General features: G+C 41.0%; 1 protein-coding gene across 3 annotated transcripts in view; it reads right to left on the minus strand.

Annotated features, from left to right (window-relative positions):
- The window catches only part of tanc1b (tetratricopeptide repeat, ankyrin repeat and coiled-coil containing 1b), a 193,585-nt gene that overhangs the window by 41,612 nt on the left and 129,033 nt on the right, over window positions 1-22,940 (minus strand). For all 3 annotated transcript variants that reach the window (XM_084122375.1, XM_084122374.1, XM_084122376.1), the window contains 2 exons: window positions 11,349-11,580; window positions 2,797-2,963 (listed from right to left, as the gene is read on the minus strand). In XM_084122375.1, coding sequence (XP_083978501.1) covers window positions 2,797-2,963; window positions 11,349-11,580 — 399 coding nt within the window. The remainder of the gene's footprint in view (window positions 1-2,796; window positions 2,964-11,348; window positions 11,581-22,940) is intronic.

The following is a 22,940-nucleotide window of genomic DNA, read 5'->3' on the forward strand; positions in this document are numbered from 1 at the left end:
GAGGGTCAGTGTTCCTCGTTAGAGCTAGCCCAAAGTGACAAGACGAGGTGGAGAAAATATGAAACGGTGAACATAAGATCAAACCTGATCAGAGCACATTAGAAGATTATGGGTGAATCTGACAAAAACACTTCTCACCACCAAATGAAAGGACAAAATAAGAAGACGACTATAGAGTGCAACCTACTTCAGCGGTGCTGGTTTCGGAAGTATTTTTTCCATTAATTTCTCCCATAGGGATTTAAATTTAAATTAATTTTTTGTTTACATTTTCAGACTTATTTTCTTGTTCCTTGTGCAAAAAAACCCCAAAACAATTGGCAAAAGAGCATTTATGTTTAAAGCTCCAATAGACTGGAATAATTTCCCTGTAGACATCAGATGCATTACATCATTTCGGTTGTTTAAACAATCTTTATCATCTCATTTTAAGGTGGACTGCACATGTTATCATTGAAAGTGTCACTGTTGTTGTTGTTATGTTTACTGTTGTTTATATTATATTTATTTATATTTGTGATTGATGTTGATTTAAAATGGTATTTTCTGATCAGTATTTTATGTATATATTATTGTTTATTCTGGTATCTTGGTGGTGTAATTTTTTTTTTTATTGTTTGTGTTTTGTTGTTTGCTTGTTTGTTGATGTACTGTTAATTGTAATTTTGTTATGTTTTTATTTTTATGTTGTAATTGTATTACATTGTACGGAAGGACCCCCTCGAAAACGAGACGTTAATCCTTCTAATAATAAATTCTAAAATAAGTCTCTTAAAGCATTACAAAATATCCATATTTAAAACTTTATAAACTATAATCACTGGCTTCCGGTAACGGACAAACGCGAGTGTATTTCAGGCGGAAGAGTGACCTCTGACCCGACACATGACGTATGATGTAGGATCACTTTTATGATGGATGGATTTGCTGTTTTAGGCTTCAAAATCTCAGGTACCATTCACTCCCATTATAAAGTTTGGAAGAGCCGGGATATTATTTAAAGGGATATTTCACCGCTGGAAAGATGAATGTGTATCTAAATTGGGTCATTTATGTAGTAGAAATGTGAAATTATTTTAGAAGTTGGTGCCTTCTAGACTGAGAAAAGCCAGAAAATGTATTTTTGGCTCATGTGGATGAAAGACAACAACTCCCAGAATGCACTTGCTTCGCTGCCCTACGAGGACACTCCCAAGCCACGCCTACCGGTTACAGAGGGCAGTATCGGAAGAAATGATACAGCTAGGCTACTAGTCGACTGGAAACTGAAAAGACGGCGTTTTATCGTGAGATCCCCCTATGGGTGGGTTGAAGACATGCGGAACGAGCTCCTCCTACTGGCTGGAGTCTCTCGCCTCTGGACAAAAGAGCCTCTGATGAGCTAAATGATGATTTCTGATTTCTGGATTTTTTTCCAGACACACAATACAGAAATCTCTCGTCTCAGGGGGACATGAGGGAGGGAAGCACAGTCATTACAAAACACTACCGGGTTTCTACTGATACAAAGCTTAATGCTAATCGGTGAAGTATCCCTTTAATATAACTCTGATTGTGTTTGGCTGAAAGATGAAAGTCACATACACTAGGATGGCTTCAGGGTGAGTAAATTATGGGATAATTTTCATTTTTGGGTGAACTAACCCTTTAATGAAGGAAAGAATTATAATCCTATGAAGCATTGTGCACAGCCTAATCGAGGTAAAAATAATGGAGAAATATAAAACTACACATTTAAAAATGTTGATTACATGTATAAAAACCATATATATTTAAGTATTTTGATAGCGTCATGAGATCGGCTCGATTATGGGCGGAGCTAAAGAGCTCTCTTGCTGCACTTTGCTTGTTTCGACTCTCTAATTGGTGGAATTTTCTGTACAGCATCATGGGTAATGTAATCATGGGTTTTCACCACAAATTCAACTGTTAAACACGATTATTTAAAAAAATAAGCTGAAAAAATAATGTGGGCTGACGGCTTCAGCAGCTCACAGTAGGCTCACATGAATGGCTTGCTCTAACTGTTGCTGGTCTTCGTCAACAACACGCGCTTTTGCACCTCCTGCTGGTGAGATCGACTAACAGCAGATGGAGAGTATGCTCGGTAATCTATTGCTTTTCCTGCAGTTCCGTTGAATTTACTGTCGAATTTGAACCACTGAATTTGTGGAAGCGAATTTGCAAAGCGAAATAAAACGGACCGAAAATTGCCTGTTGAATATTATAGATTGTATTTTTAAACAGTTTGAATATTTTGGAAGTGAAATATGAAAGGTGAATATGGATTATTGAATTTTTAATAATGGAAATGTGTTTGAAATGTTTTTAATTGAAATATTCACAGCTTAAATATACAACCATGTTGAATTTAAGCCCATAAAAATGCAAGCCCTAAAAATACAATGCATTAAAATGCAAGCATGGTTAATGCAATGCCTATTTTTTTTCAAGTAGTGCAATTCAACAGGCTTTTTGTTTCAAAAACATTTGACATTATTTTACTTCCATAGTTTATCCTCACTGCAAGAAAAACTGAATGGATATTTAATGTTGGCTAACTCATATTTTCTTATATATTTAGTATTTTTGTTCATGGTTTTTGAAGATTAGGGAATCATACAAGCTGTCCGTCTTTATATCTGTCTAATTTGATAACAACAACAAAATATCCTTTTAAAAGTGGATAAAATGCATTTAGCATTCCTGACCCACCAGAACAGACCTTCCACCCAATACTGGGTCGTGACCTGCTGCTTTAAATCTCCCAGATAACAGCACATATTCATGTCTCACCAGAAGGCTTGTTCTCACGGTGACGATCAGTTTGAGCCAGTTGGGGAACTTGGAGATGATCTTGGTGATAAAGGAGGCGACAGTGTCTCCATAGTCTGGTTTGTGAAACTCTGCCTCATTCAGCCCGTCAATCAAGATGATGCAATCTTCCTCTGGAATCTTCCTCTCTGATAAGACAAAATTAAAAACATTAACATACAGAAGAAGCAGGAGCCTTCAGTAATCTGGATTATATGTTCAATGCCAAACTGCAAGGCATTGAGGAAACAGTGATTTATTATGGTTCTTTGTTATGCATGACACGAAGCAGAGCTTTTATAAAAGTGCAGCAAGTGCAATATGATAAAAGACAACAACGTTCAATAGTTACATTTATTAATAATAATGGCAACACTTTACAATAAGGTTTCATTTATTAACATTAGTTAACATGAACTAGCAAGAGTTGTTTGTTAATGTTAACATTAGTTAATGTACTGTGAACAAGTGTTATTTTAGTTTTATTATTATTTTGAATTAACTTTTCATGTTCATTTTTAGTTTAATTTTTAGTAATTGCATTATGTGCTTTAGTCATGTTATTAGTTTTTTTCTTTTAAATCTAGCTATTTAGGTTCAACTTATTCATATTTCAGCTTTAGTTTACTTTTAGTTGTCTATTTCCAGTTAATAATTTTAGTGCTTTACTAATTTCTTATTTCAGTTTATTGCCAAGGTAACATTTCTAATTTTAAGATTACATTTTGTCAACTAATATTTATATAATATTTTATTTCAATAAACAGAAATGTTTTAACATTTTATTTGAACAATAATAACCCTGCTGTGAACTAACATGAAAATGAACATTTTCATCAACATTAACAAAGCTCTAAAAATAAAGTGTTATTGTCAAATATGTCATTATTAGTTGATGTTTGTTAATGCATTAACTAATGAGACCCATTGTAAGCGTCACCATAATAATTTTAATAAAACTATTATTTATTCTAACTGTACAGTTCTTTGGTCTAACTGTATCAGTTTATGGTTTTTATGGTCAAGAAAAGAACAGCTTTGTGCATTAATTAAAAAAAAGGTGGTTACTGATGAGTTAATCTGCAACTTCAAATGCAGCTTGCTTAGTTTGAGTCAGAATTATCCATTATTAAATGGTCATACATCGATAAAGAGTTAAAGAGAGAGCATAAGAACAACTGTAAATCCACTGAGCTTCAGCACTAAGTCTCCTGTGTACTAATGAAATCTCTCATGTAACTTTAAGCCCGGGACACACCAAGCCGACGGACGGCCATCGGGCAGTTTTTGTGCGTCGTCCGACTAAGTTTTTGAAGAAGAAATTGGTCCTCGTTGACTTTTTTTTCCGGCCGATTCAACATGTTGCATCGGCGTTGGGCCGTCTGTGAAGGAGGGAACTCTGATTGGCTGTTCAGCTCAGTGAACGAGTCAGTGCACGAGAATAATAGCAAAACAGCGAGCAAAGACGTCAAAACGGTATAGACAGAAGGCTGTTCTAATGTTACGTCATCTTACCCGAGTTTTCCTTGGCGAATATTTCAATATTAACTTGAGCAGAATGGAATAAAGAAAGTAGCCGCATTTCCATTACCCTTCAAATTGCACAAATTGAAATTGCGAACTGAAAATACGCCCAATGGAAACACGTCAATTTCACAAAAACTCCCATTTATCGCAAAAAAAGTTTTTACGCTCTCATGAGAATTTTTGGAATGACTTATCGTGAGAGGAAAAAATGGCGTTTTAGTCGTATAACATCGGTTAATGGAAACGCCGTCATTTCGCAATAGTTTTTTATCGATATTTAAAAAAGATCGCAAAAGTTTTGCGCAAATCTGTAATGGAAACGCGCCTATTGTTTAGCAGGATTGATATTCAAAACGGTAATGTTTATGGTGTGTGTATCTGCAGCCGGCAGCGTCGGTTTCCCTTTTTGAATGACGAATATAGACGAATATATCTGCAGAAATAGACAGTTGTCTCATTTACACGCAGGCGCAGAACAGGCATGCTAGCTGACAGTCGGCAGTAGTTCTCTCTGTGTGTTCAAGTGCAGCTTTTCCCCCGACGCAGGCGACAACACAGTCGGCTTTCATCAGCGCTAGTTCTTTGGCGTCGGTTCGGTGTGTCCCGGGCTTTAGATCTGTGTCTAGAGTCCAGCTCTAGATGTGCAATGCATTCTTCTTTCCTTTGAGTTATGTGATCATTTACATTTATTCTGCAGAGATCCTAATGCTACAACATGAGGAAATTTCCATGAAGATGAGACTGACTTCAATAATTCTCAAACAAACAACTTAATAAAACAAATCCATATAATATTATTCTCTCTGCTACAGAATAAAGATGTATTTTTCATTTTCACAGCAGCTGTGTAATGATGAGCACAGATCAGTCCACTTCACAATTAAAGTCTCCAGATGTGGAAAGTCTATGTTTTGCCTCAAATGAAGCGTCGCCATCAGGAATAAATTTAATAATTTATCACACACGAGATGTGAGCGACTTCCCAGAGCCGAACAGTAACGGCAGAATAACACAGAGACAGAGAAATAGTTCCTCAGTGAGCGACAGATCAAGTGCTGCACTTCCTCAGCTTTGAAATGTTATTTGAACGAGGAATATGGCCGAGCAGTATCCATAAACCATCTCTGCTTTTAAACCTCCACCACAAATCTCTGCGCTGACTTCTTCATGGCATGACGGAGAGCTTCAGGAAAAACTCTTCCCCTCAAGTCAATTTCAATAGCATGGACATTCAGAAATGTTTTAATTCTTTACTTTATTTTTGCCTTATTTTCCAAGTAAAATGTCTAAAATTCTTAAAACAAGATCAATTAACTTGAAGCAAGATTGCATAACGCATTAAGACAGACGTATTATGATATGTGTGTATATACACTCACCTAAAGGATTATTAGGAACACCATACTAATACTGTGTTTGACCCCCTTTCGCCTTCAGAACTGCCTTAATTCTACGTGGCATTGATTCAACAAGGTGCTGAAAGCATTCTTTAGAAATGTTGGCCCATATTGATAGGATAGCATCTTGCAGTTGATGGAGATTTGTGGGATGCCCATCCAGGGCACGAAGCTCCCGTTCCACCACATCCCAAAGATGCTCTATTGGGTTGAGATCTGGTGACTGTGGGGGCCATTTTAGTACAGTGAACTCATTGTCATGTTCAAGAAACCAATTTGAAATGATTCGAGCTTTGTGACATGGTGCATTATCCTGCTGGAAGTATCCATCAGAGGATGGGTACATGGTGGTCATAAAGGGATGGACATGGTCAGAAACAATGCTCAGGTAGGCTGTGGCATTTAAACGATGCCCAATTGGCACTAAGGGGCCTAAAGTGTGCCAAGAAAACATCCCCCACACCATTACACCACCACCAGCAGCCTGAACAGTGGTAACAAGGCATGATGGATCCATGTTCTCATTCTGTTTACGCCAAATTCTGACTCTACCATCTGAATGTCTCAACAGAAATCGAGACTCATCAGACCAGGCAACATTTTTCCAGTCTTCAACTGTCCAATTTTGGTGAGCTCGTGCAAATTGTAGCCTCTTTTTCCTATTTGTAGTGGAGATGAGTGGTACCCGGTGGGGTCTTCTGCTGTTGTAGCCCATCCGCCTCAAGGTTGTGCGTGTTGTGGCTTCACAAATGCTTTGCTGCATACCTCGGTTGTAACGAGTGGTTATTTCAGTCAAAGTTGCTCTTCTATCAGCTTGAATCAGTCGGCCCATTCTCCTCTGACCTCTAGCATCAACAAGGCATTTTCGCCCACAGGACTGCCGCATACTGGATGTTTTTCCCTTTTCACACCATTCTTTGTAAACCCTAGAAATGGTTGTGCGTGAAAATCCCAGTAACTGAGCAGATTGTGAAATACTCAGACCGGCCTATCTGGCACCAACAACCATGCCACGCTCAAAATTGCTTAAATTACCTTTCTTTCCCATTCTGACATTCAGTTTGGGGTTCAGGAGATTGTCTTGACCAGGACCACACCCCTAAATGCATTGAAGCAACTTCCATGTGATTGGTTGATTAGATAATTGCATTAATGAGAAATTGAACAGGTGTTCCTAATAATCCTTTAGGTGAGTGTATATATATATATATATATATATATATATATATATATATATATATATATATATTAGGGATGCACCGATCCACATTTTTTCACTTCCGATCCGATCCCGATACCAGAATTTGGATATCGGCCGATACCGATACTATTCCGATACCAGAGCTGTGTTTCTTGCTTTAATATTGTTTATTTTATATGATGCTGAAATAAACTTCTCTCAACAGGCAAGTATGATATGTACGTATGTATGCATGTATGTCCCAAAAGGCAACTTGAGGTAAGTATAAGGTCAGAAAAGGAAGTAAAAAAAAACAGGAAATCCTGTTAACAGGAAAAATCCCATTCTGAAAACAAATATGCAACTGTACAGGTTTCAAATTGATTGTCATGTCAATATTTATTACATTCCCAAAATGTCAAATACTTGAGTCTTGAAATATAAGAAAAGTGCAAGTGTAAACATCTTACACACATGGTAACTCGTCTCGATGAATGCTCGATCAACATCAGCATCTTGCAAACAGACAAGCGGATTTCACCTCAAACGCGCGTCAATTTCGCTCTGGACGCGCAAATGGATTCAAAATATTCAAGCGTCCAACTAGACGCGGTAGACGCGAACTTGACGCGCTATTCGCGTTTGGTGTGAACGCACAGTAACGAGGAGTTAGGAGGCTTCCTGAGGAGTCATGAGCGAGGATACACAGGTGTATCCTATGCGGAAGAGTTTTATCGACTTAAACGTGACGCACGTCTAAATTCACCTCCCCCTTCACATCGGTCACTATCATTTTAATTTATACTTTACCTTTGCAGTTTATATGAACCACACATCTCACATATTTCAACAGGGTATCTTGCTTTATTATTATTTATTATGAATTTCTTAAATAAACAAACTTCAACAACATAAGGGCAGATACTGCTGCTGATGACGCGATGAAGTGACGCTTGAGTGATCAAGTATTCCAATGTATAAAAAAAAGTTACATTCGAATCCTCCATCCTCGCGTCTTTTCCTTGCAGCCTTCCCTCGCATCCTACAGGGGGCGGAGCTGAGACGCGAGGAAAGGAAGCGAGGAAAGTTAACGAGGATGCACAAATAAGAAATGAGAAGCACCCTGAATTACGGCTTCGCAAACATTGCATTTTGCTGTCTTGCTCTGCGGTGTTTCCAGTGTGAAGTATTTTTCCACACAGAGGACGTTGTTGGCTAGCCGCAAACTGCGAAATGGATTTCCTGAGCGGGGGCGTGTCTCATAACTCTGTGTCTCATTGAGCCGCGCATCTGTTTAGGAAATCCATTCCGCAGTTTGCAGCCAGCTAGCAGACTCGCCGGCGGGAATCACTTTTGGAGTCATTTCAGCAGACAACGTTAAAGCGCAGACATGACTCATGGATATCGGATATCTCCGCAGGTTGGATCGGGAAAATCCGATACGTGAATTACGCTGGTATCGGCCCCGATACCGATACTGGATCGGATCGGCCCCATCCCTAATATATATATATATATACATACTGTATATATATATATATATATATATATATATATATATATATATATATAGTATACAGTTGTGGTCAAAGTTTAAATACACTTTGCAGAATCTGCAAAATACTAACACAATACAGCAGCCGGTTTATTAGGCTGCTGTCACTGTAAGACCTGACGCACATGACACATCCTATTTTCTCTCAACTTTTTACGTTTAGTTAACACTTTTAACACTCATTTCAGACTGCGCTTACGAGGATGCTCGACAAAATGGGAATTTTGACAATTTTGTGGGGGTTTTTGTCCGCGAAAGAGAACTCAAAGCCGGTATAGACCAGAGTTCTTTGTTTGCGTCTTATCACGCTTGAATGGTTTAATAGCACTTGAATGAATGTAGTAGGGCTGCCACTAATGATTATTATGGTAATCGAGTGGTCGTCGATTATTTTGACGATTAATCGAGGACTATGATTATTTTTGTCGTAATAAAAATAGCAAACAATAATAAACGGAGCAATTCCAAGAGGGTCCTCACACCATCGGTGCTCGGGCCCTAATAACCTTTAAAATGACTTAAAATACTTATATAATAACAATGATCCAATAATCTTTGGTTCAAATAAAATATCAAAAGAAAGTAATCATATGGTTTTATAAAACAACACTGTTTAAATACAAAATATAATATACATAACATTCAAACTCAGAGCGAGAGTTTAAACTTTTATTTTGAAATCGCGATGAGTTTGCAAACATATTGAGGTATTCTGCTGTTGGCATAGGTTTATAAATAAATAATAAATAAATAAATAAGCAACCCAAACTCACAGCATAATCAGAGATGGAGTTTGAGACGCTCCACGCATGTATATAATAACAGTTCATGTAGAGCAGCGTGCGATAATGCGGTTCATGGATTCTTATCTTTGGGATGTGCCACTATACAGATAGATATATTAGATTTAGTTTAACTTTTTAAGCCTACAGCAAGAGATAAAAACAAAATGAAGAAAGTAAAAACTATATAAATATAAAATAATATTGATTAAGAAAAAAAAAACGTTTTTTTATCAGTGCAGGCAGAGCTTAAGATTGGTTTCCATCTGGTTTGTCTTCTCTCCTCACGAGGCTGTATTGATCCAGAGCGTCTTCCATTTCCATCAAACAAACACAGGGTTTGTTTATCTGCGTCTGCTTTTACAATAAAATATCGATCGAGCTTAGAAAAAGACTGGACCTCCACATAAAACAAACCACAATGACCTTGAGATCTCCGAGACTCAGAGAGAGCCTGAGCTTTAAGAGCAAATAAACGCAGGATAAACCTGTAGAGGATCAAGAGGGAAAACAGAGGCTGTAGATGTTTTGTAAGAAAGTAGAAAAACTATTAACTAAACCAAATGTCATGAAAATTATTCCTTTCCAGTATTATCTTTTTTTATAAACCAGAACAGGTTCTCTATTGTCAAACCCATTATTCTTTTTCAGAAAAAAACACTAAAGACAGTCTTATTATTAAGTCTTATTATCTATTAAGTCCAACTGATTTAATTCATCTCACTGATTCAGTTTCTGAGAGATAAACGTGGGCCGGTACATGAGTGCATGTGCTAACAGCCTCTGGAAAATGGATTCTCTGCATTTAATGCAACAACAAAGCAAATTCACCCCATTCATATAATCGGGCCATCTGCCGAACATTAAACATATGACATCCCAACTCATCCGATTTAATAAAATGCGTCATTTCATGATGTTCACTTCTGTCCACATAACCTTCTCTGAACTGTAACGGATGCAGAAGGAAGAGAGCCAGAGGACAGGCCAAAAAATCACTCAAATATGAAATTAAAATCAACGACATTTGGAACCCATACTGGAGTCCATAATGCAATGCATTTCTGAGTGAAGGAATGATTGAATGATATTGTTTTCTTTGCAATATTGTGCAACTGATGAATCATTCACAACAAAATCACAAACATGTTTAAAAAGGAGCAGTAAGCGATTTCTGAGAAACACTGTTGAAAGTGGATCGGACCGAGCACCAAAACACACTTGTAGCCAATCAGGAGTAGGGGGTGTGTTCACTCATGATGGGGGAGGAGAGTGAGCCAACCAGCAGTAAGGGGCATGTCCACTTATGATGGGGGAGGAGAGTGAGCCAATCAGCAGAAGGGGGCGTGTTCACTCATGATGGGGAGGAGAGTGAGCCAATCAGCAGTAAGGGGCGTGTCCACTTATGATGATGGAGGAGAGTGAATGAGCCAATCAACAGTAAGGGGGCGTGTCCACTTATGATGATGGAGTGAGTGAGCCAATCAGCAGTAGGGGGCGTGTTCACTCATGATGGGGAGGAGAGTGAGCCAATCAGCAGTAGGGGGCGTGTTCACTCATGATGAGAGAGGAGAGTGAGCCAATCAGCAGTAAGGGAGCGTGTTCAGACATGATGGGGGAGGAGAGAGAGTGAGCCAATCAACAGTAAGGGAGCGTGTTCACTCATGATGGGGGAGGAGAGAGAGTGAACCAATCAGCAGTAAGGGAGCGTGTTCCAGCGCAGTGGGAAGGCCTGAAAATGGACACCGAAGTTGCATGGTTTCTGCTCCATATGCTGGTTTTGCTATGTTTCCCATAACCAAGATATGCTGTTTATTGTAAGACAGTTTTGAGTATCATTGTTTGTCTGGAGCTGGTGTGCTGCAGGCGACTAATAACAAACTCTTGTATAAACCCCTGTGTACTGCATATTAATTTTTTGTTTTTCGCTTCAGCTATGATAATAAGACATCCACTCATGCATTTGAGCAATGAAGAGAGGGGCGTGTGTGTTTGGGTTGATTTCAAATATCAACAGTGTTCCTCAAAACTCGCTTACTGCACCTTTAAGGAAGTGCATGGTGTTGGTTTTGATTTCGGTTGTGTTCCTGTACCTTTGCGTAGGTTGATGAGCGGTTGCAGGATCCCCCTGCGGAAGGCACCGATGGGGTCCTGCACACAGGAGCGCAGACTGAGCATGCTCTGTAGGTGTGTCTCTTTCAGCAGCAGTTCTCTGTATGCGGTCAGCTGATGCGCTCTGCACAGGAGAGCAGACACACTGTGCACAAACTCAGGGACCAGACACGTGTATGTGTTATCAGCCTGGCAGTAATGATACGCCACGACCTGCAGAGAGAACGAGAGAGAGAGAGGGAGAGGGAGAGGGAGAGGGAGAGAGAGAGAGAGAGAGAGAGAGAGAGAGAGAAAGAGAGAGAGAGAGAGAGAGAGAGAGAGAGAGAGAGAGAGAGAGAGAGAGAGAGAGAGAGTTTAAAAACTTCATCTAATTTACATTTACAATCATGGAGCAATTGTTGTAAGTTTTACACAGAAGTATATTGCCATATTAAACTCTATGCATTTGCTCTGAAATGGCTTTTTTAAATCAGAGGAACAATTATTTTCGACCAAACAATCACTGTATTCAAGTAGATTATGCAGTTTTTTTTAAACTAAATAAAAAGGGTTTCTGCAGGTTTTATTAAGGTAAATTTAGACTTTATAGATAGACTTTTTAAAGATTTCTTTTTTTTTTTTAAACAAGTAAAGAAAAAGTAAGGTATACATTTTGAATCGCTCTGCTCCCAGCAACTAGAATATGGAAATATTTTATACTGTACCTTCTGATCACAGCAAAAAAAAGTGATGTTCTTCCTCAGTATTTTTGTCTTGTTTTCCAGTGCAATTGTCTAAAGATTCTTAAATCAAGATACATTTACTTGAGATGCAAAATGACATAAAATATTAAGTCTTGTTTTCTGTGAAATTGAAGTTTATGATTAAAACAAGAACAAAGATCTGCCAATAGGCTCAGAAAAATCTACTTTATTCAAAGGGAAGTTCTCATAACATATATATCATGAGATATTTGTTCTTGTTTTAAGCTAAACTTTAAAAACAATTCAAGACTTTTTTCCCAAGTAGATGTATCAAAGATGTTTAGATATTTGTGCTGGAAAATAGGCCAAAAAGTGGGAAGATTCAACACATTTAATGCCATGACTTCATGAATTTAAGACTTTCTGCTCTGATTTAAAACCTTTTCAAGGCCATAATTTATGCAAAGGCGAATTAAGACTTTTAAAGACCTTTTTATGACCCGCAGGAACCCTCAATGAAAATATTTCATCATTTTCCATGAATATGCACAGATTTAACAATTAGTTGTCAAAAAAAAAAAATCACCTACAACCCAGTAATATAATATAATATAATATAATTAATATAACATAATATGCAACTGCCATTTTTTGTCTATTCTGTTGTCATCAAGAGCAGTGTTGTATGATGTTTGACAGATCAAACTCTTTTTAAAACATTTGTTTTTTATTATAGGGCTATTGCTATTATTATTATTGGCTGCTGAACTGAAGCTCATATCCCAACAGCATGTGATCTGTGAGCCCTTGAGGAGCCGCTCTAAACTCATGTTGATCTAACGCTGCTGCCAAATATCATGCCATGTTTGCACTTGATAAATAATGCAGGGCACAAATGAGAGTTTCAGCCTCTTATAGCCAGATCATTTCTAACCAATCATTGCCATTCTCTACATCCAATAATCTTGCAACTAAAGTTCAGCAGCCTAACAGATAAAAAAGTGATGATCTGAACACAGATGGAGGGAGAAATGGACAAACAAACAGAGGGCCCTATGATTTCTGCAATGCAGAAAACGAGGACGGAATCCAGGCATAAAAACAGAATTTACTGTATAATTTCATGGGATTTGTCAAATTTTTGATTAATATATAAAAAGCAGGTCATTACACTTTAATCAAATCAAAATGTAGACTAGTGTCTGTGGATATTAAACTGCAAAAAGACTGCGTGTCTTTGTGTGAATGAACGGTGCATACGCATGGTTTCATTTCACGATAATCAAAATGTTTCATCCATTTTTTATTTTAACAGTAAAGCTCTGTTGTGCAGCACTTTGTTTGAAAAAAAAAAACTTTCATTTTCAATTTTCATCAAACGTTTCATTTCATAATAAAATTCATGTTTTATGCCTTCATCTGATTGCCAGAAAAAAATTAAATACACAACAAAAATCATTGTTTCTTGAATTGAATTGTTTTTATGAATTCAATTAATTAGACATTCTTTTTGATTATTACAATTTAATTAAAGCATTAACATGGAATCTAAAAAATTTAAAACAGAAAAAAGAATTTGTTAAAAAAAAAGAATTTGGGAGTTACATGTAAAACATGTAATTTTTGTTGAACTTTTAATAAATTGTTGTTAAATTGTATAAGTTTCATGATTTCAATTAATTAGACATGCTTTTTGATTACTAAAATTTTATTTAACCATTAAAATAGAGTTCAAAAAATGTAAATGGGATAAAACTGATTCCAGAAAAAAAAAAAAAAACGGGAAAAAAATTAACTTATAAAGTTAAAAAAAAATAAAACGTAATGTGGGAAATAATAAAACGGATTTCATCGGGCCCTACAGATATCATGAAAAAATATACTGATTTCATTAAATGTCACACACAGCTTTATCAATATTTAAAGGCAACAACCGGGAAGATCCTAAGCAAATTCAGGTGAGTTTACCATGGATAAGAGTGTTTAGAGACTTCATTCCTTGATCTGGGATAAAATCACTGTAATGCTCAACCTCAAGCAGCTTATTTCTCTATTCAGTTCCTCCTGTGAAAAATCCCACATACCCAAAAGGAAGAGTCATATCTAAGAGAATGCATTAAGTGATATATTTCTCTGTGAAGTGATGTCCTAACAGCAGAGTTCACTGAAGCTCAACAGTTTGTGTGGCCAGAGTGAGGAAACCTGGCAGATGCGGGTGAGAAAGCCCTTCTGAGGGTCCCCCTTAATTTGTCCTGATATATTATTGAAACCTCCATTTGACAGATGGGGATATTTCCCATTTGGACAGTTGGGGTTAATAGGAACGGCACGGTCTTCACCCTGAGATGAGGTTTGGGAAAAGAGCATCAATCTAAAGCTCCTTCAGGTGGATGGACCATTAACTCGCTCACTTTCAGCGAACACTTCAAAGCGCTGGTTTAAGAGCGCACATTAACAGGCTCAATCTCTTGATTGCTGTGCCTTTCCCTCGACCCTTCGACAAGCTGATTAGACAATCATCACATCGGATTTAGACAGCAAAAGAAATCTTTGGTTTGAGACACTAAGCAGCAACTAAACCATGAGCAGAACTGTATAGAGTGCATGTATGACGCAAGAACCCGGAAGTCTAATTCGCCACTGGTTTCTTCGAGATTTTCCTATTGCGTTTTTATAATGAGGTTTTTCAATTTATGAGTAAAATAAAGCCTGTGGTAAACATAACGATGATACTCGGACATTTTGTTCTACAACGTACACTGCACACACTTCACACCCCCAAACTACCTTATTTAGTTACTTATTAAAAACATACGTTTTCATGTCACATACTCATTTAGTTTCTTGGAGTACAATGTGTAGGACTTGTACTTATAACATCTACGAATGAAGGGAGGGGGGAGGTTTTGTTTCTGACACTTATTGTAGAACATATTGTGATTGTTATTAATGTTTCCCTGGTTACGAAAAGCTAAATAAAAAAAAATTAAATAAAAAAAAACATACGTTTTCAAAAACGAACATAACAATTCACGTTTTCACTATGGGGTTGTGTAATTTACCTTGGTAGAAAAAAAACGTCAAAGTATAGTATTATTAAAAGAATCGATTACGAATTTCATTATCGATTCGTTGTGTCGCGCGACTATTGCACCACACTCAATAAGTCGCAGAGGAGTTGAGCGTGGAGCGGAGCAGGGCTATGAGGCGCCGGACTGGACAAAAGCGAAGTGAACTCCGTGAGCGAGCGACAGTGCGCGAGAGAGACCGAGTGTGTCCGAGAGTCCGCGAGCGACAGCGCGCGAGAGAGGCCGAGTGTGTCTGCGCGCGAGAGAGACCGAGTGTGTCCGAGAGTCACACTGAGCGACAGTGCGCGAGAGAGGCCGAGTGTGTCCGAGAGTCACACTGAGCGACAGTGCGCGAGAGAGGCCGAGTGTGTCCGAGAGTCACACTGAGCGACAGTGCGCGAGAGAGGCCGAGTGTGTCCGAGAGTCACACTGAGCGACAGTGCGCGAGAGAGGCCGAGTGTGTCCGAGAGTCCGCGAGCGACAGCGCGCGAGAGAGGCCGAGTGTGTCTGCGCGCGAGAGAGACCGAGTGTGTCCGAGAGTCCACGAGCGACAGTGCGCGAGAGAGACCGAGTGTGTCCGAGAGTCCGCGAGCGACAGTGCGCGAGAGAGACCGAGTGTGTCCGAGAGTCCGCGAGCGACAGTGCGCGAGAGAGACCGAGTGTGTCCGAGAGTCCGCGAGCGACAGTGCACGAGAGAGATCGAGTGTGTCTGCGCACGAGAGAGATCGAGTGTGTCTGCGCACGAGAGAGATCGAGTGTGTCTGCGCACGAGAGAGACCGAGTGTGTCTGCGCGCGAGAGAGACCGAGTGTGTCCGAGAGTTCGCGAGCGACAGTGCGCGAGAGAGACCGAGTGTGTCCGAGAGTTCGCGAGCGACAGTGCGCGAGAGAGACCGAGTGTGTCCGAGAGTCCGCGAGCGACAGTGCGCGAGAGAGATCGAGTGTGTCTGCGCACGAGAGAGACCGAGTGTGTCTGCGCGCGAGAGAGACCGAGTGTGTCCGAGAGTTCGCGAGCGACAGTGCGCGAGAGAGACCGAGTGTGTCCGAGAGTCCGCGAGCAACAGTGCGCGAGAGAGACCGAGTGTGTCCGAGAGTCCGCGAGCGACAGTGCGCGAGAGAGACCGAGTGTGTCCGAGAGTTCGCGAGCGACAGTGCGCGAGAGAGATCGAGTGTGTCTGCGCACGAGAGAGATCGAGTGTGTCTGCGCACGAGAGAGACCGAGTGTGTCCGAGAGTCCGCGAGCGACAGTGCGCGAGAGAGACCGAGTGTGTCCGAGAGTTCGCGAGCGACAGTGCGCGAGAGAGATCGAGTGTGTCTGCGCACGAGAGAGATCGAGTGTGTCTGCGCACGAGAGAGACCGAGTGTGTCCGAGAGTCCGCGAGCGACAGTGCGCGAGAGAGACCGAGTGTGTCCGAGAGTTCGCGAGCGACAGTGCGCGAGAGAGATCGAGTGTGTCTGCGCACGAGAGAGACCGAGTGTGTCCGAGAGTCCGCGAGCGACAGTGCGCGAGAGAGACCGAGTGTGTCCGAGAGTGACAGTGCGCGAGAGAGACCGAGTGTGTCCGAGAGTCCGCGAGCGACAGTGCACGAGAGAGACCGAGTGTGTCTGCGCGCGAGAGAGACCGAGTGTGTCCGAGAGTCCGCGAGCGACAGTGCGCGAGAGAGACCGAGTGTGTCTGCGCGCGAGAGAGACCGAGTGTGTCCGAGAGTCCGCGAGCGACAGTGCGCGAGAGAGACCGAGTGTGTCCGAGAGTTCGCGAGCGACAGTGCGCGAGAGAGACCGAGTGTGTCCGAGAGTTCGCGAGCGACAGTGCGCGAGAGAGACCGAGTGTGTCCGAGAGTCCGCGAGCGACAGTGCACGAGAGAGATCGAGTGTGTCTGCGCACAAGAGAGATCGAGTGTGTCTGCGCACGAGAGAGATCGAGTGTGTCTGCGCACGAGAGAGACCGAGTGTGTCTGCGCGCGAGAGAGACCGAGTGTGTCCGAGAGTTCGCGAGCGACAGTGCGCGAGAGAGACCGAGTGTGTCCGAGAGTCCGCGAGCGACAGTGCGCGAGAGAGATCGAGTGTGTCTGCGCACGAGAGAGATCGAGTGTGTCTGCGCACGAGAGAGACCGAGTGTGTCTGCGCGCGAGAGAGACCGAGTGTGTCCGAGAGTTCGCGAGCGACAGTGCGCGAGAGAGACCGAGTGTGTCCGAGAGTCCGCGAGCAACAGTGCGCGAGAGAGACCGAGTGTGTCCGAGAGTCCGCGAGCGACAGTGCGCGAGAGAGACCGAGTGTGTCCGAGAGTCCGCGAGCAACAGTGCGCGAGAGAGACCGAGTGTGTCCGAGAGTTCGCGAGCGACAGTGCGCGAGAGAGATCGAGTGTGTCTGCGCACGAGAGAGATCGAGTGTGTCTGCGCACGAGAGAGACCGAGTGTGTCCGAGAGTCCGCGAGCGACAGTGCGCGAGAGAGACCGAGTGTGTCCGAGAGTGACAGTGCGCGAGAGAGACCGAGTGTGTCCGAGAGTCCGCGAGCGACAGTGCACGAGAGAGACCGAGTGTGTCTGCGCACGAGAGAGATCGAGTGTGTCTGCGCACGAGAGAGACCGAGTGTGTCCGAGAGTCCGCGAGCGACAGTGCGCGAGAGAGACCGAGTGTGTCCGAGAGTTCGCGAGCGACAGTGCGCGAGAGAGATCGAGTGTGTCTGCGCACGAGAGAGATCGAGTGTGTCTGCGCACGAGAGAGACCGAGTGTGTCCGAGAGTCCGCGAGCGACAGTGCGCGAGAGAGACCGAGTGTGTCCGAGAGTGACAGTGCGCGAGAGAGACCGAGTGTGTCCGAGAGTCCGCGAGCGACAGTGCACGAGAGAGACCGAGTGTGTCTGCGCGCGAGAGAGACCGAGTGTGTCCGAGAGTCCGCGAGCGACAGTGCGCGAGAGAGACCGAGTGTGTCTGCGCGCGAGAGAGACCGAGTGTGTCCGAGAGTCCGCGAGCGACAGTGCGCGAGAGAGACCGAGTGTGTCCGAGAGTTCGCGAGCGACAGTGCGCGAGAGAGACCGAGTGTGTCCGAGAGTCCGCGAGCAACAGTGCGCGAGAGAGACCGAGTGTGTCTCAGCATTAGTAAATTGGAACATAGTAATATATAATAAATATATAATATTGCATGGTCAGTTCTGTTTTTGAATAAACGGCTAGAAATTAATGTGTTTTTTTTATCCGATTAATCGAAAAAATAATCAACAGATTAATTGATTATTAAAATAATCGTTAGTTGCAGCCCTAGTGACAATGAGCAGGATCAACTAAACGCTGGATTTTCAAAAGTATGTGAAGTATGTAAAGTTTGCGGCATAGACCCTTAAAATATGTCCAAGAGTTTAACACACCGTTCTATTATTGTAGGGATATCGACGTTCCATTTTCACACCCCTAAACATGACGCGGAACAAAACGAACTGTGATTGGTTGCTTTACATGTCAGTCAGACGGCTAATTTAATGTCCTTGGCCAATGAAAGCTGCTATGGACTCCAGAGCTTCTGAACTGGCTACTAGGGGTGGGAATCTTTTACCATCTCACGATTCGATTCGATTCCGATTCTTGAGGCCACGATTCGATTCAAAATCGATTTTCGATTCAAAAAGATTTTCGATTCAAAACAATTCGATTTTATTCATAATGATTTCTAATCAGGTTTCTGATCATGATCTACTCTCATCTGCTTTGCAATACAGAATGACAAACGGAGACATTAAAGTGTCTTTTTCACATTTATTAAGTTCAATTCTCAGGGAAGTGCCTTTTATCAAAAACATTGAAAAAATATTTTTACTTGGTACTTTTAAAGCAAAGTATTTATGATGACCCATAACGAACTTACTTCCAATACTTCCTATATTAATTGTATTAATAAAACAAATGGAAGTGATCTGGCAAGTCAACTGTAAGGTTACATTTGCCAGCATATGTCCCAACATTGCTGAGAACCAACAGGAAAATAAATGTGTGCCTGTACTAGCAGCATACTTGTAGTAAATTAATACAAACTTCAGCATATTCTGAATCTCTAGCATTTAATAATAGACTTCTAACCAACATCCTCTTGTTATTTCCAATGAGCAATATAATCCTTCAGACAAAAAAAAAACATTTTGCTGTAGCAAATTCACAAACAGTTTTCGTTCAAAAATATAGAATTATGTACCAGAAGCTATCATAACGTATAATGCTTGTGGACTTATGCATATTCTGAATAATTAGTAACATACAAAGTCGCTCTTGACTTATACACAACTAAATAATAAAGAGTTATGACTTGAAATGTTTGCTGTATACCACAATCAAAAATAGCAAAGAAAGTGAATGAACATTCTGCAGAGAGTAACTTACAGTCAAAATGTAACTTTTTGTGACTGGCATTGCACATATTGCATACAGATCAGATCGGTTTACACAGCATATTGATGTGAAAACTAAACAATACAGAAATTAGCTCTCATACAAAAAAATACTAAATAGATCACAATGAAATTGCCAATGTTCCATACGTTAGCTTTTAACGAAGACATTCTCTGGTGCCGTTCGGATTTGGCGCTCAGCCATCATGCGTCTGTTATGTGCGCGTCTCTGTTATGTGCACGCCACAGACTGTCCGTCTGTGGCACTGCACGTCCGCTTCAGAGTTCCGCCTTTTGCGTTCCTTCAATGTTACGTTATTAGATTATTTTTTTATTTTTTTAGAAAATCGATTTTTGACATTTGTGAATCGATTCAGAATCGTCCACGTCCCGAATCGCGATTCATCTAAGAATCGATTTTTTTCCCCACCCCTACTGGCTACACAAGACTAATGCAAACGTGACGTTGACGTATCCAACATGAGTGAAATGCGTGCGCATTAGCTGTTGGATCGCAGGTGTTTATCCGAGGATATGGTGCCATGGCAGGTTATATCCAGGTGCGTGTTTTGAAACCAGTGAAAATTGTTAGTATTTGTAAAATTATTTGTAAAGTACAAGGGGTAGCTGTGAAGTATTTGTAATTGTAAAATAGATCAGTGTAGAATCGGCACTATTCAGGAAATGTATTAAAAATATTTTTTTAAATGATTAAACACCTTGCTGTCAAAGTTAGTATTGTGGCTTTATGTATCATCTGACACTTGCATGTGTTGTTATATTATAATTTTGTTTTGGAAAGAAAACGCTGTACTTATTCAAAGACTAGTTTAAGGATCCACTAGAGTTACAAGGTTTAGTTCTCTAAGGTTTAGCTCTAGAATAAAGTTCAATTGAAGCTCTGGTATAAAGTATAGGCACATTTTTTTTATTTTTTTTATTGTAAATAATGTTATTAACCGGTATTTTTTTGTAATCAAACCGTATTCGGAATATTAACGTTACAGAACAAAACGCATGAACAGAAACATTAAAATACTGATTCTGCTTGGAGTGAAGTAATATATATATATATATATATATATATATATATATACAGTGAGGAAAATAAGTATTTGAACACCCTGCTATTTTGCAAGTTCTCCCACTTGGAAATCATGGAGGGGTCTGAAATTGTCATCGTAGGTGCATGTCCACTGTGAGAGACATAATCTAAAAAAAAAAATCCAGAAATCACAATGTATGATTTTTTTAACTATTTATTTGTATGATACAGCTGCAAATAAGTATTTGAACACCTGTCTATCAGCTAGAATTCTGACCCTCAAAGACCTGTTAGTCTGCCTTTAAAATGTCCACCTCCACTCCATTTATTATCCTAAATTAGATGCACTTGTTTGAGGTCGTTAGCTGCATAAAGACACCTGTCCACCCCATACAATCAGTAAGAATCCAACTACTAACATGGCCAAGACCAAAGAGCTGTCCAAAGACACTAGAGACAAAATTGTACACCTCCACAAGGCTGGAAAGGGCTACAGGAAAATTGCCAAGCAGCTTGGTGAAAAAAGGTTCACTGTTGGAGCAATCATTAGAAAATGGAAGAAGCTAAACATGACTGTCAATCTCCCTCGGACTGGGGCTCCATGCAAGATCTCACCTCGTGGGGTCTCAATGATACTAAGAAAGGTGAGAAATCAGCCCAGAACTACACGGGAGGAGCTGGTCAATGACCTGAAAAGAGCTGGGACCACCGTTTCCAAGGTTACTGTTGGTAATACACTAAGACGTCATGGTTTGAAATCATGCATGGCACGGAAGGTTCCCCTGCTTAAACCAGCACATGTCAAGGCCCGTCTTAAGTTTGCCAATGACCATTTGGATGATCCAGAGGAGTCATGGGAGAAAGTCATGTGGTCAGATGAGACCAAAATAGAACTTTTTGGTCATAATTCCACTAAACCTGTTTGGAGGAAGACGAATGATGAGTACCATCCCAAGAACACCATCCCTACTGTGAAGCATGGGGGTGGTAGCATCATGCTTTGGGGGTGTTTTTCTGCACATGGGACAGGGCGACTGCACTGTATTAAGGAGAGGATGACCGGGGCCATGTATTGCGAGATTTTGGGGAACAACCTCCTTCCCTCAGTTAGAGCATTGAAGATGGGTCGAGGCTGGGTCTTCCAACATGACAATGACCCGAAGCACACAGCCAGGATAACCAAGGAGTGGCTCTGTAAGAAGCATATCAAGGTTCTGGCGTGGCCTAGCCAGTCTCCAGACCTAAACCCAATAGAGAATCTTTGGAGGGAGCTCAAACTCCGTGTTTCTCAGCGACAGCCCAGAAACCTGACTGATCTAGAGAAGATCTGTGTGGAGGAGTGGGCCAAAATCCCTCCTGCAGTGTGTGCAAACCTGGTGAAAAAGTACAGGAAACGTTCGACCTCTGTAATTGCAAACAAAGGCTACTGTACCAAATATTAACATTGATTTTCTCAGGTGTTCAAATACTTATTTGCAGCTGTATCATACAAATAAATAGTTAAAAAATCATACATTGTGATTTCTGGATTTTTTTTTTAGATTATGTCTCTCACAGTGGACATGCACCTACGATGACAATTTCAGACCCCTCCATGATTTCTAAGTGGGAGAACTTGCAAAATAGCAGGGTGTTCAAATACTTATTTTCCTAACTGTATATATATATATATATCTCAGTGCGAAATGAAGCGCAGGCTGATTCATTTTAGCTCTTTACTTTAGTTTGTTGCCTGATTAATTCACATATTTACAGTTGGTGCTGTGCGCCTGTGTGTATAATTGAAAACGGGTATTAAAAAGGATTTAAAAAGATAACGTTAATCAATTCTCCATCAACACAGCACCAACTGTAAATATGTGAATTAATCAGGCAACAAACTAATGTAAAGAGCTAAAATGAATCAGCCTGCGCTTATGTGACTGATGCATGCAGGGATTGATTGGAATACATACAATTTCTTGTGCAAAACTCCACACAATCATTTGTTAAAAATGTAGCATAACACTGATAACCGATTAGCGATGAGCCTCTAATTAAGTGCTTTTGTCTTATCTGTGAATATGTAATTTGCCGCTGTCTGCTGCGCGCTTGTCGTCGGTCCCTGAGTCTCGGCGCCCACATGGGTGCAATTCTCTTTAAATGCGACCAAATGACCACCCTGCTAACCTGTTGCCATGGTAACACTCGAGGGACGGCAGGTCCCCCGGGAAACACGGTTGATATTTCATTTAGCTCACATTGTGTTTGACAGAGGACAGCTCGTCCTATTAAGACGGAGATGTACTGTACCGAGACGCAGCAAAACAGCTGAAACCCAAAGCACTGCGTTTCAAGCCTCTGAGAGATTCAATGCAATATTCCATGAAAACACATCAGAGACTCTGATGACACTCCAGAATCTC

Source organism: Abramis brama (genome assembly GCF_963993115.1).
Source record: "Abramis brama genome assembly, chromosome: 8".
NCBI lineage: Eukaryota > Metazoa > Chordata > Actinopteri > Cypriniformes > Leuciscidae > Abramis > Abramis brama.